At 51.0% G+C, this 14,879-nt stretch overlaps 1 protein-coding gene across 8 annotated transcripts in view; it reads right to left on the reverse strand.

Moving 5' to 3' along the window:
- NOD1 (nucleotide binding oligomerization domain containing 1) overlaps positions 1-14,879 on the reverse strand; it is a 67,878-nt gene that overhangs the window by 27,711 nt on the left and 25,288 nt on the right. For 7 of the 8 annotated variants that reach the window (XR_012512191.1, XM_010345712.3, XM_074379654.1 and 4 more), the window contains 6 exons: positions 11,078-12,902; positions 7,829-7,912; positions 6,516-6,599; positions 5,695-5,778; positions 3,225-3,308; positions 1,378-1,461 (listed from right to left, as the gene is read on the reverse strand). Coding sequence is in view for 6 of the 8 variants with exons in the window: in XM_010345712.3 (XP_010344014.2) it covers positions 1,378-1,461; positions 3,225-3,308; positions 5,695-5,778; positions 6,516-6,599; positions 7,829-7,912; positions 11,078-12,902 (2,245 nt within the window). In the remaining 2 variants the exon portion in view is untranslated. Of the gene's footprint in view, positions 1-1,377; positions 1,462-3,224; positions 3,309-5,694; positions 5,779-6,515; positions 7,369-7,828; positions 7,913-11,077; positions 12,903-14,879 lie in introns of those variants that run through there. The other variant, XR_012512192.1, reaches the window with a different exon arrangement.

Consider the following 14,879-nt stretch of genomic DNA (forward strand, 5'->3'; position numbering starts at 1 on the left):
AGGAATGTCGCTGTCGCCATTTGTCACGCCCGTCTGCCTGCCACTGCTGCCTGCCTGCAGGTCGCACAACACCCCACTTCCTCCTTTCAAGACTTTAGTGTCATAACGTTTTTTCCAATAGCCACATACGACTTTTCAAAATGTTAAATAATTTTTTGAGGGGAAATAATTGAAGATGTGCTTACTGGCCAGCAGGCCTAGTGTCAGAACTCTCATAAAGATGACGTTGTCATTCTCGGCAACTAATTTAGCAAGATCAAATGAGCACTGGCCTATAAGTAGCTAATAGGGAGAAGTGTATTACAACTCCCTCACCTGTAAGGAATTTTTTTCTTTTTAAGAAGCGGGAGGAAGGTCTGGCTATGTTGCCCAGGCTGGTCTCGAACTCCTGGCCTCAAGTGATCCTCCCGCCTCAGCTTCCCAAAGTGCTGGGATTACAGGCGTGAGCCACGGCACCCAGCCACCTACATGGAATTTATGATACAGGCATGTAAATAAAATACAAATAAAGCAAAAGAAAACCTTGAATGACCGTGAAAAAGGGAACACCAACAAAAAACACCCCTAGGAGACCACATCCGTTTAGTAAGTGCCCTGGAGTGCAGAGAGGGAGCAAGAACTGTGGGCGTCAGGTGACAAGTGACGGGTGAGCTGGATGGAGCAGAAAGGCCAAACCCTGATGTGGAGACCTGGGGAGAGAGGAGGCTGCCTGGGGCAAGGCAGGTGAAGAGAAGGAAGGAAGAGCATTTTGAACCAAGTGCATGGAAACTGGCCTCTGCCAAGCACATCTGAAGGTATCCAAGGATACCTGGACAGCTTGTGTGGCCAGCCTTCCGGTTCTCCTGGCGCCTAGAAGGCCAAGGCCTCCTGGAGCCCACTTCCCCCCCTTATACCTGATTATGCTCGTGGAAGTGGCTATTTTCTTCTGTAGGAGGAAATTCAGTTATCAACTTAACTGAAAGGCCTAGAGCCTTTCCAACTGGGAGGCACTTTTTCTATTAAGATTCCAGGCCATGTATAGCCCCTGAGATAATTCCTGAGACCCAAACCCCTCAAAATGACTCTGTACCAGGTGCAGAGGCCCACACCAGAAATCCCAGGGCTTTGAGAGGCCAGGGCAAGAGAACTGAGTTCAAGACAAACCTGGGTAACACAGCGAAACCTCATCTCTATCAAAAAAATTTAAAATTAACTGGCTGTGGTGGTGGCTGCCTATAGTCTTAGCTATTCGGGAGGCTGAGGTGGCAGGATCGTATGAGTCCGGGAGGTCAAGGCTGCAGTGAGCCGAGATCATGCCACTGCACTCAAGCCTGGGCAACAAAGCGAGACACTGTCTCAGAAAAATAAACAAACAAATGAAATGACTTGAGCTCTTACCACAGTATTTCTAGAGACGTATTCTGCTGCAGGGCCCTTGCAAGGCTCTTTCCTCCTTCTGTGGAGATGCCGTTAGACGCAAGACTAGGAAGCAACACAGTTGGGGTGAATTATTAGAGACACATCTACACTTAATCTTGGCTTCAACCTCAGAACAGCTGGGAAGCCTCTGCCTGGCCATGGGCCCCGCCCAGGCTCACTTGAGTCAGGACGCAGAACTGCTCAACTATAGCAGTGCTCGGGTGTTGCTTCCCCAGAGCCCACACAAAGAGCACAAGGGCAGGCCGGACGGGAAATGGGCCATCAGCACGGCCTGCTCACACAGCAATGGGCTGGGGTAGGTGTCTCAGGTTTCCGTACATGGGCTGGAGGCTGGGGTGGCCTGGTGAGCTGTGCTTCCAAAGGCTGGCCCCATCAAGGTACCCCATCTGCAAGACCTGACGAAGTCTCTTCTGCTACTGCCCCCACCTTCTGGGACTCTTTTTCAGTGGCAGAAAGGACAGCATCAGAACACACCAAGGCCTCAAGATTTGGCCAGCGGCCTAAGCGGAGGCTGGGTAGGAGCATCCCTGTTTATAGAGAGGAAGAGTCCCTCTTTTCTAACACCATGCTGAAGACAAGGAAGGGGAAGAAACCTGTTGGCCAGCATCTTACTAAGTTTCACTGGAAACCCTCCCACTACCCCAAGGGGCATGCAGGGATGGCGGAGGGGCTGGAAATGTCCTCTGTCTTGAGGAGGGTGGTGGCTGGCTGGTGTGGGACCCATGCAGAATTCACTGAACTGAACGAACACTTGAGGTGATTCTTCAAGGATCTAGAACCAGAAATAACACTGGATCCAGCAATCCCATTACTGGGCATATATCCAAAGGATTGTAAATCATTCTACTGGCTGGCTCACATTTGTAATCCCAGCACTTTGGGAGGCTGAGCTGGGTGGATCACCTGAGGTCGGAAGTTCAATACCACCCAGACCAACATGGAGAAACCCCGTCTCTAATAAAAATACAAAATTAGCCAGGAGTGGTGGTGCATGCCTGTAATCCCAGCTTCTCAGGAGGCTGAGGCAGGAGAATCGCTTGAACCCAGGAGGTGGAGGTTGTGGTGAGCTGAGATCATACCGTTGCACTCCAGCCTGGGCAAAAAGAGCGAAAATCCATCTCTAAAAAATAAAAACAAATCATTCTACTATAAAGACACATGCACATGTATATTTACTGCAGCACTATTTATAATAGCAAAGACTTGCAACCAACCCAAATGCCCATCAATGATACACTAAAGAAAATGTGGCACATATGCACTATGGAATACTATGCAGCCATAAAAAAGAATGAGATCATGTCCTTTGCAGGGACATGGATGAAGCTGGAAACCCTCATTCTCAGGAAACACAGGAACAAAAAACCAAATACCACATGTTCTCACTCATAAGTGGGAGGTGAACAGTGAGAACACATGGACACAGGGAGGGGAATATCACACATGGGGGCGTGTCGAGGGGTGGAGGGCAAGGGGAGGGGGAGCATTATGACAAATGCCTAATGCATGCAGGGCTTAAAACCCAGATGACAGGTTGACAGGTGAAGCAAACCACCATAGCACACGTTTGCCCATGTAACAAACCAGCATATCCTCTACATGTATCCCAGAACTTAAAGCTAAAAAAAGAAGAATGTGCTTTACTAGATGGCCTCTTATGCATCAATAAGAGGTTTGACAAGAGTAAGGAAAATCACACATGCAAATCCCCCTCCTATTAGGAGCTCCAATCACCCTTCCCCAGCAAACCTAGAGCACCCGGGAGGGACCAGGTTGGCCCCTGGAGATAGCAGGGCCGCAGTTACCTCAGGATGGTCAAGCTGGGGTGGTTCCGCAGAGCCTCCGCAAAGGCTTTTGCCCCTTCATCCCCAACTTGATTGCCCCACATCCTGAGGGAGGAGACAAGACAGTGAATGTTAGCTCCCCTAAACACAGCCATGCCCACCCCTTCTTTTTTGCCAATGGCCACGGCTTGATTCATACTCAGCAGGCAGATGTTTGCGTTCAGTCCCTGGAGCTGCGGGCCTGGACACTTAATTCCCTGCACTGGCCTCTGAGTGGGCCGCTCTGGATTTCAAATTCAAGGGGTGACGTAAGATCGAAATGCAGGGGAAGCCTTGTGAACAGAGGCTATCAGCAAGTGGCTCAGAGACGGCGCCTCACTGCGAGCTTCGGAGAGCCCGGGAACCTGCGCTCATGAGAGAAAGCACCTGCATGTCTCGCTTGGAGCACAGAGGTCTGCAGAGTCCTGAAGGGAAGGCCGTGTGCAGGTGCTGGGTTCCCAGCATCTGTTCAACTCTGGGCAGGGTCAGAGACATTCCTGAAGACACAGTCTTCCAGGAGACAAAGAGCAGGAAGTGCCTTCAGAAACCCTATCAGCAAGGTTCCTGTCAAATAAAGAGGATGTCACCCAACCAAGCTCTGTGGCTATGGCCATCTTGGTGGAGAGCTGCGGTGTTACAGCTGTATTCTCTCCCCGACAGCAGATCCAGAGAGGCTCTGGCCAAAACAGTCTGCATGGTAAGATGGTAGACTCCAGTCCTGGCTCTGCCATCTGCCACCTGTACAAACTTGGGGCAATTGTGTAGTCTCTTGGACCTCAGTCTCCTCATCTATACAGTGGGATACTTAGAGCATTCCCTCCTGGAGTTGTTGTGAGGATTCACTGAGTTATAACAGATGCAAAGCACTTAGAACAGGGTATGACTGACACAAAAGCGCTGGCTGCTCCTAACAGGATCGGTGCACACTGTCTATACACAGCAAAGCAAGTTCGTGTGGCCCACTCTCAGAGCAACAGTGGCTGCCTTAAGAACACGTTTGTACCAAGCAAGCTACCTGCCTACACCCTTCCAAGTATGGCTTCCTGGAACCCAAAATAAGAGTTTTCAGTGTTTTGCTTAAATATATGTATCTACTATACAATTGAATGGCATCACATTTTTAATTTAGTAGAAAACTACTCAAGGCATGAGATTAAATGAAAAGAGAAGGATAAAACTCTGTACATAAAATCTGACTCCTACTATATTTTTAAAAAACAGTACAAAGAGAGGAAGAAAGAGCTTAACTGAGCTCAAATATTAACAAGAATTATTTTCTGAGAAGATAATTTTTCTTTTTCAGAGTTTCCAACTAAAAAAGTAATTTTAGTGTTCCTTTTATAATCCAATAAAAATTGTAATTATATGAAAAGCTTTAAAAAAACCGCAAGAATCAAAACCACAATGAGATACAATCTCTTGTTCATTAGGATGGCTACTGTCAAAAAGAGAAAATAACAAGTGTTGGCAAGGATGTGGGGAAAGTGGAACCCTCATGCACTGTGGATGGGAACATAAAATGGTGCCACTACTGTGGACAATAGTATAACGATCCTTCAAAAATTAAAACTGACCATGTGATCCAGCAATCCCACTGCTGGGTATACACCCAAAATAATTGAAGGCAGTCCCTTGAAGAGTGATTTGCATGCCCAAGTTCCCAGCAGCCTTATTCACAATAGCCAAAACCACAGAAGCAACCCAGTGTCTGTTCTTAGATGAATGAGTAAACAAAATGTGGCACAGCCACGCAATGGAGTATTACTCAGCCTTAAAAAAGAAGGAAATCCTGGCCGGGCGTGGTGGCTCATGCCTGTAATCACTTTGGAAGGCTAAGGTGGGTGGATCATTTAAGGTCAGGAGTTCAAGACCAGCCTGGTCAACATGGTGAAACCCCACCTCTACTAAAAATAAAAAAATTAGCCAGGCACGGTGGTGGGTGCTTGCAGTCCCAACCACTTGTGAGGCTGAGGCAGGAGAATTGTTTGAACCAGGGAGACGGAGGTTGCAGTGAGCCAAGATCGAGCCGCTGCACTCCAGCCTGGGCAACAGAGCAAGACTCTGTTTTTGTTTTTTTTTTTGTTTTTTTTTCTAAAAAAAAAAAGGAGGAGGAAATCCTGTCACATGCTTCAACATGGATGAACCTTGAGGACATGATGCTAGTGAAATCAGCCATCCCCAAAAGGCAAATACTGTATGATTCCACTTACGTAAGGGAAAGTAGTCAAAACCACAGAGAAAGTAAGTAGAAGGGGCAGGGGAGTGGGTGGGGCTGTGGAGTTACTGCCTAATGAGCGCGGTTTCAGTTTTGCAGGGTGGTGAAAGCTCTCCGCTGTGTCTCCCCGACAGCGAGCGCTGGTGGTCCTTCTGGTGTACTGATGTATGAAAAGAGCAGCAGGTGCCTATGCACACACAGCAGGTTATACACACATGCTTGTCCCCTTCTACTCACCCAACATCAGAGATTGATCTGCTGTTCTTCACAGCCAGGGCGAGACACTTCCCTCCTTCACTCGTGATTTTGTTTTTACCCAGTCTACAGAGAGAGTCATGCAAATCAGCCTCCAGCTATGCAGGAGCTCCAAAGTGGACCATCCTCCCCGCCAGCACACAGCCCCTTCCAGCCCCATCTTGGGAACTGTGGACTTTCTTCTGGGACCCAGAAGAGCCATGCCCTGGGCCCCCTCTCAGGGAGGGACCTGAAGCCCTGAGGACAGTCAGTCAGGGTTCCTCTCCAGGAGATGGCCCATAGTCTCTGCAGAAGCTCAGGGACCTGAGCACCCCCCCGGGGTCCTCTAAGTGGACAAAGCAGCATCACTGACTTCCCTTGGCAGACCAGGGAGGCCCCACTTTGACTGCCAAGGGTCAAAGTCTGTGGCTATAGTCAGAGCAGGACCAGAGGCTCCACGCCTGGCACACTGTCACCCCCCGGGCAGGGCACATCTACAGGAGGGCAAAGGCCCAAGTTCTTGCTTCCAACCAGACAAGAAACTCCCTTGGGACAAAAAAAGACCACCAGAAAGGGTGAGGGTCCTTTCTTCGGGTTAGTAGTCAACAAAATCAAAATGCCAACCTTTCCCCTCCCAACGACAGGTGGCCCTTCCAGAATCCGGGCCTCACAGATCACACAGAGGTGTCCTTATTTGACCAACGTGGCCTAGGACAAGTGAAGGCCTTAGGATGAAAGCTCTTTACCATGACATTTAATCTCTGAACAACAGAAGGGGGTGACCAGGAGAAGCTACCAAGGAACCTGGTGCCTACCCCACTTACTTAAGGTGAGTGAGGCTTTTGCATTCATCCAGGATCTTGGTGATGTACCTGGCTCCAACATCGGTGATCTGGTTGTTGTATAAACTTCAAGAGAAAGCACAGCCGTGAGACTTCATGGCTCCCAATGTCCTTGTAATAACCCTATTTTCTGAAGTATGTGCTGTCTACTGATTTCCAAGGTCTAGGTTGAAAGGGGAAAACATAGACACGGGAGTTCGGGGCTCTGGGGTCTCACACCCAGGCTCAAAACCAACTCCACCACTTTCCCCAGCTTTATGGCCTGGGACAAGTCACCTAAGGGCTATGTGCCTCAGTTTCTCCATCTGTAATATAGGGGTAATGATTATAGCCCCCTTGCAGGGTGGTGATGAGGATCTTAGGACATAATGCAAAGCCCTGGCGCATGGGTGCTTGGTGACTGGCAAGGAAGATTACATTCAGCATCTTGAGGGGAAAAGATTCTCTCTGCATATTGAACCTTCTCAATGTCTACCTTTCAGCTATCCCACGGCTCAATGCCAATTCAATAATACAGCAGAAGGATATTGAAAGGCAGCTAAGCTCAGGCTTTGAGGGTTCCACAGCTGCACAGAGCCCTGGAGCCGAGTGCGGCCCAGGGTGGTTCGTGTCCCTGTCCTCGTTAACACTGCAGGCCGCTGAGGCCCCAAGAAATGGAATAAGCACTCCACCTCACAAGGCCACCAGTGGTGTGGGGCTGGCCCGCCGTCCCTTCTCGCAGACTCCAAAACCTCAAAGGCTCTGAATGCCCCACATTTTTCACAATTCTTTTGGCAACTGATGTGGAGCTATTTATAGTCTTTCTTACCACACTTGGTTTGACTGTTCATACATTCTGTGGGAGAAATATGAAAGCGTTTGAAAGCGGAGCACAGCCTTAGACCCCTGAGCCACATCACGCCAGAGCATGCACTCAGAATCCCCATTTGGGTCTTGCCTCAAGGGCTCTGGATGAGGGATTTTGGACCCGTAAAAGTCAAGACTAGTAGGTAAACAGGATTCTAACATTTATTAAACATATTCCCTTATATTCTCTCTTTGCATCCCCAATAACCAGTTGTAAAGCAACTTGTCTAAACTGGGATCCCCATTTTACAGGTGAGGAGGCTGAGGCTCAGCAAGACTTCATGACTGGCCAAGCCACGCACAGAACCCAGGACTCAACTCCCGCTCCAGTGCTCTTCCCAGCCCTGGGCCATCCGTGCCGATCATCCAGGGACCCACATAAATGTTAATTTCCTGCAGCTCTGTATTATTACTAGGTAGTTGGCCCAGTGTTCTGGAGAAGGACATACCCCAAAAATGTCACAATTTTGTATTTGGTCAGCTCTTCGCTTAGCACCTTTACCCCGCCATCAGTGATCTGGTTTACGCTCAGTCTGAAACAAACCAGCAAAAAAATTATGAGTCAGGGCAGGCACTCATGATGAAGGATCATAAATCTTACAAAGATCCAGAAGCCTTCAGGCCCTGGAGTTTTCCCAGGTATAGACACCCCTGGAGAATGGCCACAGCAATTATTTGGAAACCAAACAGCCCCTTTCAAAGCCTGGCCAATGTGGGGTCGCCAGACCCACCCCACACCAGCCCACGATGGAGGCTGCAGCACAGTCCCCCACTCCTCACATGACCATGAGGGACACAGGGAGAACATGTGAGCCCAGCCACATCTGACATCACCCCCTTTTCAGGGGGCCTATGTGTCAGCCAGACTCTGAACCTGGTTCTCACTGCACAGTGGAGGGCATGGGCTTAGAAACATGAGGGGCTGCTTTCAGTGGCTATTTTACTGGAAGAGGGAAGTACCCCGTCATCTTGTGGGCAGGGCCAGTGATGTCAGGTGTCTGGCAAACTGCTGGGCAGGTCTCACAAGAACTGTTGTATCCAAAATGCCAACAGCCTTCCCCCATCCAGAAACACATGGGCTAACTCTGACTCATCACTGGAAAAGGCTGTGGGTCTCACTGTCTCTCTCTCTCTTTTTTTTTTTCTTTTTGAGATGGAGTCTCCCTCTGTTGCCCAGGCTGGAGTACAGTGGCGCCATCTCTACTCACTGCAACCTCTGCCTCCCGGGTTCAAGCGATTCTTCTGTCTCAGCCTCCTGAGTAGCTGGGATTACAGGTGCGTGCCACTACGCCCAGCTAATTTTTTTGTATTTTTAGTAGAGATGGGGTTTCACCATGCTGGCCAGGCTGGTCTCAAATGTCTGACTTCGTGATCTGCCTACCCCAGCCTACCAAAGTGCTGGAATTACAGGCATGAGTGATCGTGCCCTGTAACCAGCAGCTGGTTCCTGCTGTCAAAGGAGACTGATCATGTCTTTCTGTAAACTGTCAGACAGCAAATATTTTACGCTCTGTGGGCTGGGTGGTCTCTGTCAAACTACTCAACTGTGTAGTGTGAAACAGCCAGTAAGTAAATAAATGCATATGGCTGTATGCCAATAAAACTTTACTCATAAACACAAGCCATGGGCCCAATTAGGCCCACAGCTGACCTTGATAAGTAGTAAAAGGCAGAACAGGTAAAGGCTTGATTTTTAGGCCACATCAAAATGATCAAGTCAGACACTCTGGACCCTTCCCCTCAGAGTCCCTAGCTTGGTGCTGGGAAATAGTGTGTATGTGCAGGGCATGGCCAGCCCAAGACGGCACAGGCTATTAGACATTCCCAATAGCTATACTTTCTCAGCAACCGATTCCCCCATCTTTTATCTGGGCCCATCTGTCTAAGTTCTACCCATACTATTAAGTTCTGACATCTAAGCAGCAGTATAATAAAGCCAAGAAGTCTTCTTAAAAGATTGAGGCATGCCCTTCTTTGCCCTTCCTTTTTACTGATAGCTAGAGTGTTGACTAGATGGCTGGTGCTAGAGCAGCCCTCTTGGGCCAAGACGTGAAAGCCAGGTAGTGAGGATGGCAGAGCAGCAAGGCAGAAGACAGCCTGGGCTCCTGACGGTCATGGAGACTCCATACCAGTCCTGAACTACCTACCTCCAGACTTTTACATGACAGAAATAAGCTTGTAAGTCATCAAGATTTGGGGTTTTCTCTCTCAGCTAAAACGAATCCTAACTGATGCAGCCAGAGAGCTCAGCATGCTTCCTGTGGCTGCCCATGTCCTCCTGCTTTCCTGCAAGCTGCTTTTTCTTGCACGGATGTGAAGGAAAGCTTCACCTGGGGACAGCAGAAAGGGCAGGGCCACCACACTGGTGTGGGGTTTCCCTTTTAAAAGATGGACAGAGGGGCTGGGTGTGGTGGCTCACGCCTGTAATCCTAGCACTTTGGGGACTGAGGTGGGAGGATCACCTGAGGTCAGGAGTTTGAGATCAGCCTGGCCAACATGGTGAAACTCCGTCTCTACTAAAAATACAAAAAAATTAGCCAGACGTGGTGGCGCGTGCCTGTAATCTCAGCTACTCGGGAGGCTGGGGCAAGAGAATTGCTTGAACCTGGGAGGCGGAGGTGGCAGTGAGATGAGATTGCGCCACTGCACTCCAGCCTGGACAACAGAGTGGGACTCTGTCTGGGGAAAAAAAAAAAAAAAAAAGATGGACAGAGGACAACACGAATGTGAAACTGTTTACGGCTACAGAGGGAGAGTCACTTGCTGAGAATACGGAGAACAGACTCTGGGTGTTCCAATTCCCAGGCTAGGGCAGCCTTCAGCCCCTGCATCCCATGTCACCATGCAATTTACACTCTGCCACTGGTGTGACAGGCACTGGGAATCAGTTCCAAATCCCAACTGGTCTTCAGAAATGCATGAGCCAAGTAATGGTGAATATAACCCCCTGTGGAGAGTTACAAGATTTATTTTATATAGGAAATGCTAATAGAAGAAAACAGATTGGTGTCTGTTTCCCCTAAACTACGGCACAAGAAAACAACCACGAGTCAGCATTTTAACTGAGATCTCTAGCAGTGCAAAGGCCTGCTGGCTTTGATCACAGAAAATCACCAATGCCGATTAGCCCAAGGTCTGCTTTCTCCACAGTAATAAAAGCTTCCATATTCCGGAAACTTGTTGAGGACCATCTCTGAGCCTTGCATTAATCTTAAAAGGAAGGCTCCTTATGCAGTCTGGCACTACCATGTCCTAGCTGTGTGATCCAGAGCAAGCTATTAACTTCTCTGTGCCTTCACTTCCTCGTCTGCCAAAAGAGAGACAGTAACAGTACCTAAGTTATAGGGTTGTAAAGAGCATTCCATTAGGTAATGTTTGCAATGCACTTCACGCATTCTCAATCAACACTGGTCTTTGTGGCTATAACTGATAGGATTATGAGCATCTTCTTTTTCCAGGTGAGGGCACAGAGGCCGTGAGGGGTGAGCACGTTGTTCAAGGGCACCCAGCTATGGCTGACCCAGGTCCACCTGCCTCGAAGCTTTGCACCTTGCCCTCTGGCCCTGTGAGAGAGAAAAGGTCTGGATATTCCAAAGCCCACGGTCATGAGTCAGGGGATCCTGGTCCATGATGCCAGTCCTGGTGCCCCCCCCGCCTGGCCTGCTGGCCCACCTGCTCCCCTTGCCTGGCGGCCTTACCTGATAACGGTGAGGCGGCTGAAGCAGGGCCGCAGCTCCTGCACGCCATAGTCGTTGAGATTGTTGTTGTCCAGGTCTAAGGCCAGGCGCTTGGGGAAGTGGTTCAGGACGAAGGAGAGGGCGCTGCAGTCGGCCGAGCAGGCGTTGCAGTAGGTCAGCTTGAGGTAGTTGGCGCAGATGCCCCTGGCCGCCAGCTGCCCCACCTTCTGGCTCTGCGTCTCGTAGATGCAGCGCAGCATCCAGAGGAACGTGGGCATGGCCTGCACCTGGCTGAAGCTTTCCACCTGAACTCGGGGCAGGTTCTTCAGGTAGCCCCGCAGGCTGGAGAACAAGTGTGCCCACAGGGCCTTGCGCTTCCTCCTCAGGGCCGCCGCGGGCACCAGGTACCGCAGGAGTTTCTGTTTGGCTTTGGACAACAGCCCGCACAGGAAGAGGTTGGTGAACTGGAAGTGATCCTTGTTCTTAAAGAGGTCTTCCCCCACCGGGCCGCTGCCCTGCAGGCACCGGAACCCAAGGAAGGGAGGATAGCAGGACGCAGCCACTGCCCCCCCAGAGGGCATCCACTCCCGGAAGAACCTGAGCAGCTCCCGAGTGCCCACTCTGTCGTCCAGCACGAGGAAGAAGGCCGTGAAGAAGGCCTGGAGGGTGAGGTGCAAAAACTCGTAGGACTGCTGCTCCCCACCGGGGCCCAGCTCCGGCAAGGCCCGCAGGAAGCCCAGCTGCCTGTCTCCCTCCTGCAGCCCGGAGGCCTGCACCTCCTCCTGGGTGAAGACAAAGAGGCTCCTGTCCATGCCCCAGTGGGCCACCTGCCCCAGCGAGCACAGTGTGTCCCGGCTGGCGCGGAGGGTCTCCACCGGGCTGCGTGTGTTCCGCTGCACCAAGCTCCTGGGCTGCATCCTGTTCAAGTGGACTTCGGTGACCAGCAGGAAGACGTCGGTCAGGGTCATCGTGCAGTCAGGCAGCTGCGGTGAGCCTTCGAAGGCGGCGTGGAAGTGCTGGAAGCACCGGAAGATGATCCAGCAGAAGAGGGGCACGGTGCACAGGCTGCAGAGGTTGGGGTTGGCCTCCAGCTGGCTCAGCAGGCGGTCCCGCACCGCGCGCTCTGGGAACATCCTCTTGGCGTAGGCGCGCAGGTGGCTGGGGGAAAAGCCCCGGAGAAGCACCTTCTTCCGCAGGAACTGGCGCGGGACCTCGACACCTGTGCGGGCCGTGAGCAGCTTGCTAGCCCCCTTGAGCAGCTTCCCGCTGAGCAGGTTGGCCAGTAGGACCAGTGGGTGGGCAGGCTCCCAGGGACAGGAGATGTCAGGCACACGGCTCAGGTCCAAGTCCGAGTGCAGCTCGTCCAGGCCATCGAAGGTGAAGAGGGCCACCTGGGGGAAGCGCAGCAGGAAGGCGAACACCTCCTCGGGGTCCTGCTCCGGGTAGCAGTAGTGCTTGAAGAGTAGGTCCTGCAGACACAGCCTGTCACTGTCCCTGAAGCAGCTGAACATGCGGCAGCGAAAGTGGAAGAAGAATTTGACCCCTGCGTCTAGCCGGCCCGTGGCCCAGAGGCTCTGCAGCCGCTGCAGCAGCATGGACTTGCCCACCCCAGCATCGCCCAGGATGAAGATGGTCTCTCCCTGCTCATTGAGCACGCCGGTGGTGTGGTCCAGGAGGCAGGCCAGGCTGCCCAGGCTGCCCAGGCTCTCATTGCTGAAGCCGACCAGCTCCATGATGGTGTCCATGTAGGTCTCCTCCAGCAGCAGCTCCTCCTTCTGGGCATAGCACAGCATGAACTTGGAATCACGGCCCAGATGGTGTCGCAGCTGCTGGGTGTATCTGCTCACTGGAGGGCGGGATGGCAGGGCATAGCGGCACGGTGAGAGGGAGAGAGGCAGAAACAGCATCAAACAGGGAGGTCTCAAAGAGGAGAGAAAAGTGTGCAAACAATTCACAACCTGGACCCTGAGACCAGCACAGCCACTCCTCAGATCCTCAGATGCAGGCCCTGGGGCATGTCACAGACCCAGCTTTCCTGACCCTGAGGGCCCTGGGCTTTGATCCCTCTGCTTGACCTCAGATTTAGCCAGACAGAAGGTGGCAGACTTCAGCTGGGACCAGTGTCTGAGACAAGCCATCCTTCTTCTTCTGCACGATATTGCCATTGAACTGCAGCTAAACGCTGACGCCCCTCACACTTGAGGGCCAGGCCAGCCCCCACCAACACAGCATTTTTGTCGTTAGAGATAGGGTCTTGCTCTGTCCCTCTGGCTGGGGTGTAGTGGCCCAATCACTGCAGTCTCCAACTCCTGGGCTCAAGCAATCCTCCCACTTCAGCCTCCCAAGTAGCTGGGACCACAGGCATATGCCACCATGCCCAATTAATTTTTGTATTTTTTGTAGAGACGGAGTCTCACTATGTTGCCCAAGCTGATCTCAAACCCCTGGGCTCAAGCGATCCACCTGCCTTGGCCTCCCAAAGTGCCAGGGAGTATTATATACTTGTCAATAATTTTTAGTAAATTTAAGAAGTTGTGCAAACTTTACCACAGTCCAGTTCTAGAACATCTCCACCATCTTCCCAGAGTTTTCTGGAACCTATTTGCAGCCAATTCTTGGGTTGTAGGCAACTACTGATTTGCTCTGTCTATATATTTACCTCTTCTGGACATTTCATAGAAATAGAATCATACAATACGCGGTCTTTTGTGTGAGGCTTCTTGTAAATTACACTGTAAAAGCTAGTAAAGTAGCTGGCTAACGGAACCAAGAGAGAAGTCTTTCAAAAGAATGATTCCTCATCGGAATATTTTTCCTTTTTTCATGGGGGAAGAAAACGCGGGGAGGCAGGAAGGAGTAGACAGAGCCAGAAGCTGGCAGTGGCTGGCAGGCACCTGCAGGGCCGTGGGAGCAGAGCCTAGTCCTGGCCACTGCTGGCTGGCCTTGCTTCCCCAAAACACACCTGTCCTGTGCTTCCATTTCCAAGGGCTCACTGGATTCTTTAAAAGGCAGGATTTGGGTCCTTGGTGCTGGTATGTTACCAACAGCTGTCTCAAAGTGGAGCGCTTAAAAGCAGGGAAAGAAAACTCCTGCCCCAAAGCAGATCCTGGCCCCAGTGATAAGTTCTCACATGCCCTGGACCGCTGCTGTCCTGACCGCCATTAGCAAGGACACATCTGTGAGGGCTCTTCCAGCAGACTCGAAGCTCCTTCCATGTGTCTCTCTCCTTCAAGGGCTGGAACCCTATCTGTGCCTGCTCACCACTGTTTCCCTGACATCCAGCACAGGGTAGGGTCTTGGGATGTGGTGGGTTCAGCAAAAAATTCTTATTGAACTAGTCAATTAATTAATGGGGTCTCCCACTTTATGCTTTGGAAATAAGGACTGGCACCCAAGGGTGACGGAAGAATACTTTGCCTAGAATTAAACCTGGCAAGGCTTTTTTAATTTTTTCTTTCCATTTTTTAGCAACAGGGTCTCACTCTGTCACCCAGGCTGGAGTGGAGTGGCACAATCATAGCTCACTGCAGCTCTGACTCCTGGCATCAAGCAGGCCTCAGCCTCCCCAGTAGCTGGGACTACAGGTGTGCTACCATGTCCAGCTAAATATTTTTTTAAAAGAAAAAAAAAAAAATACAACCTTGAATTTGTGCAGCCATTAAAATGTCTACATATGTCAGGATAGGAAGAAAGCAAGGGGTCAGAACAGAGGCCATTCCCACACGTCCACAGGCCCCCTATAAACCAGACCATCAAAGTGTGGGCAGTTCAGTTGCGGTCACCCGGACTGCACGTGGGTCACAGGGTTCGGCTGTTCCTTTCT

This window comes from Saimiri boliviensis, chromosome 10, assembly GCF_048565385.1.
Source record: "Saimiri boliviensis isolate mSaiBol1 chromosome 10, mSaiBol1.pri, whole genome shotgun sequence".
Lineage (NCBI taxonomy): Eukaryota > Metazoa > Chordata > Mammalia > Primates > Cebidae > Saimiri > Saimiri boliviensis.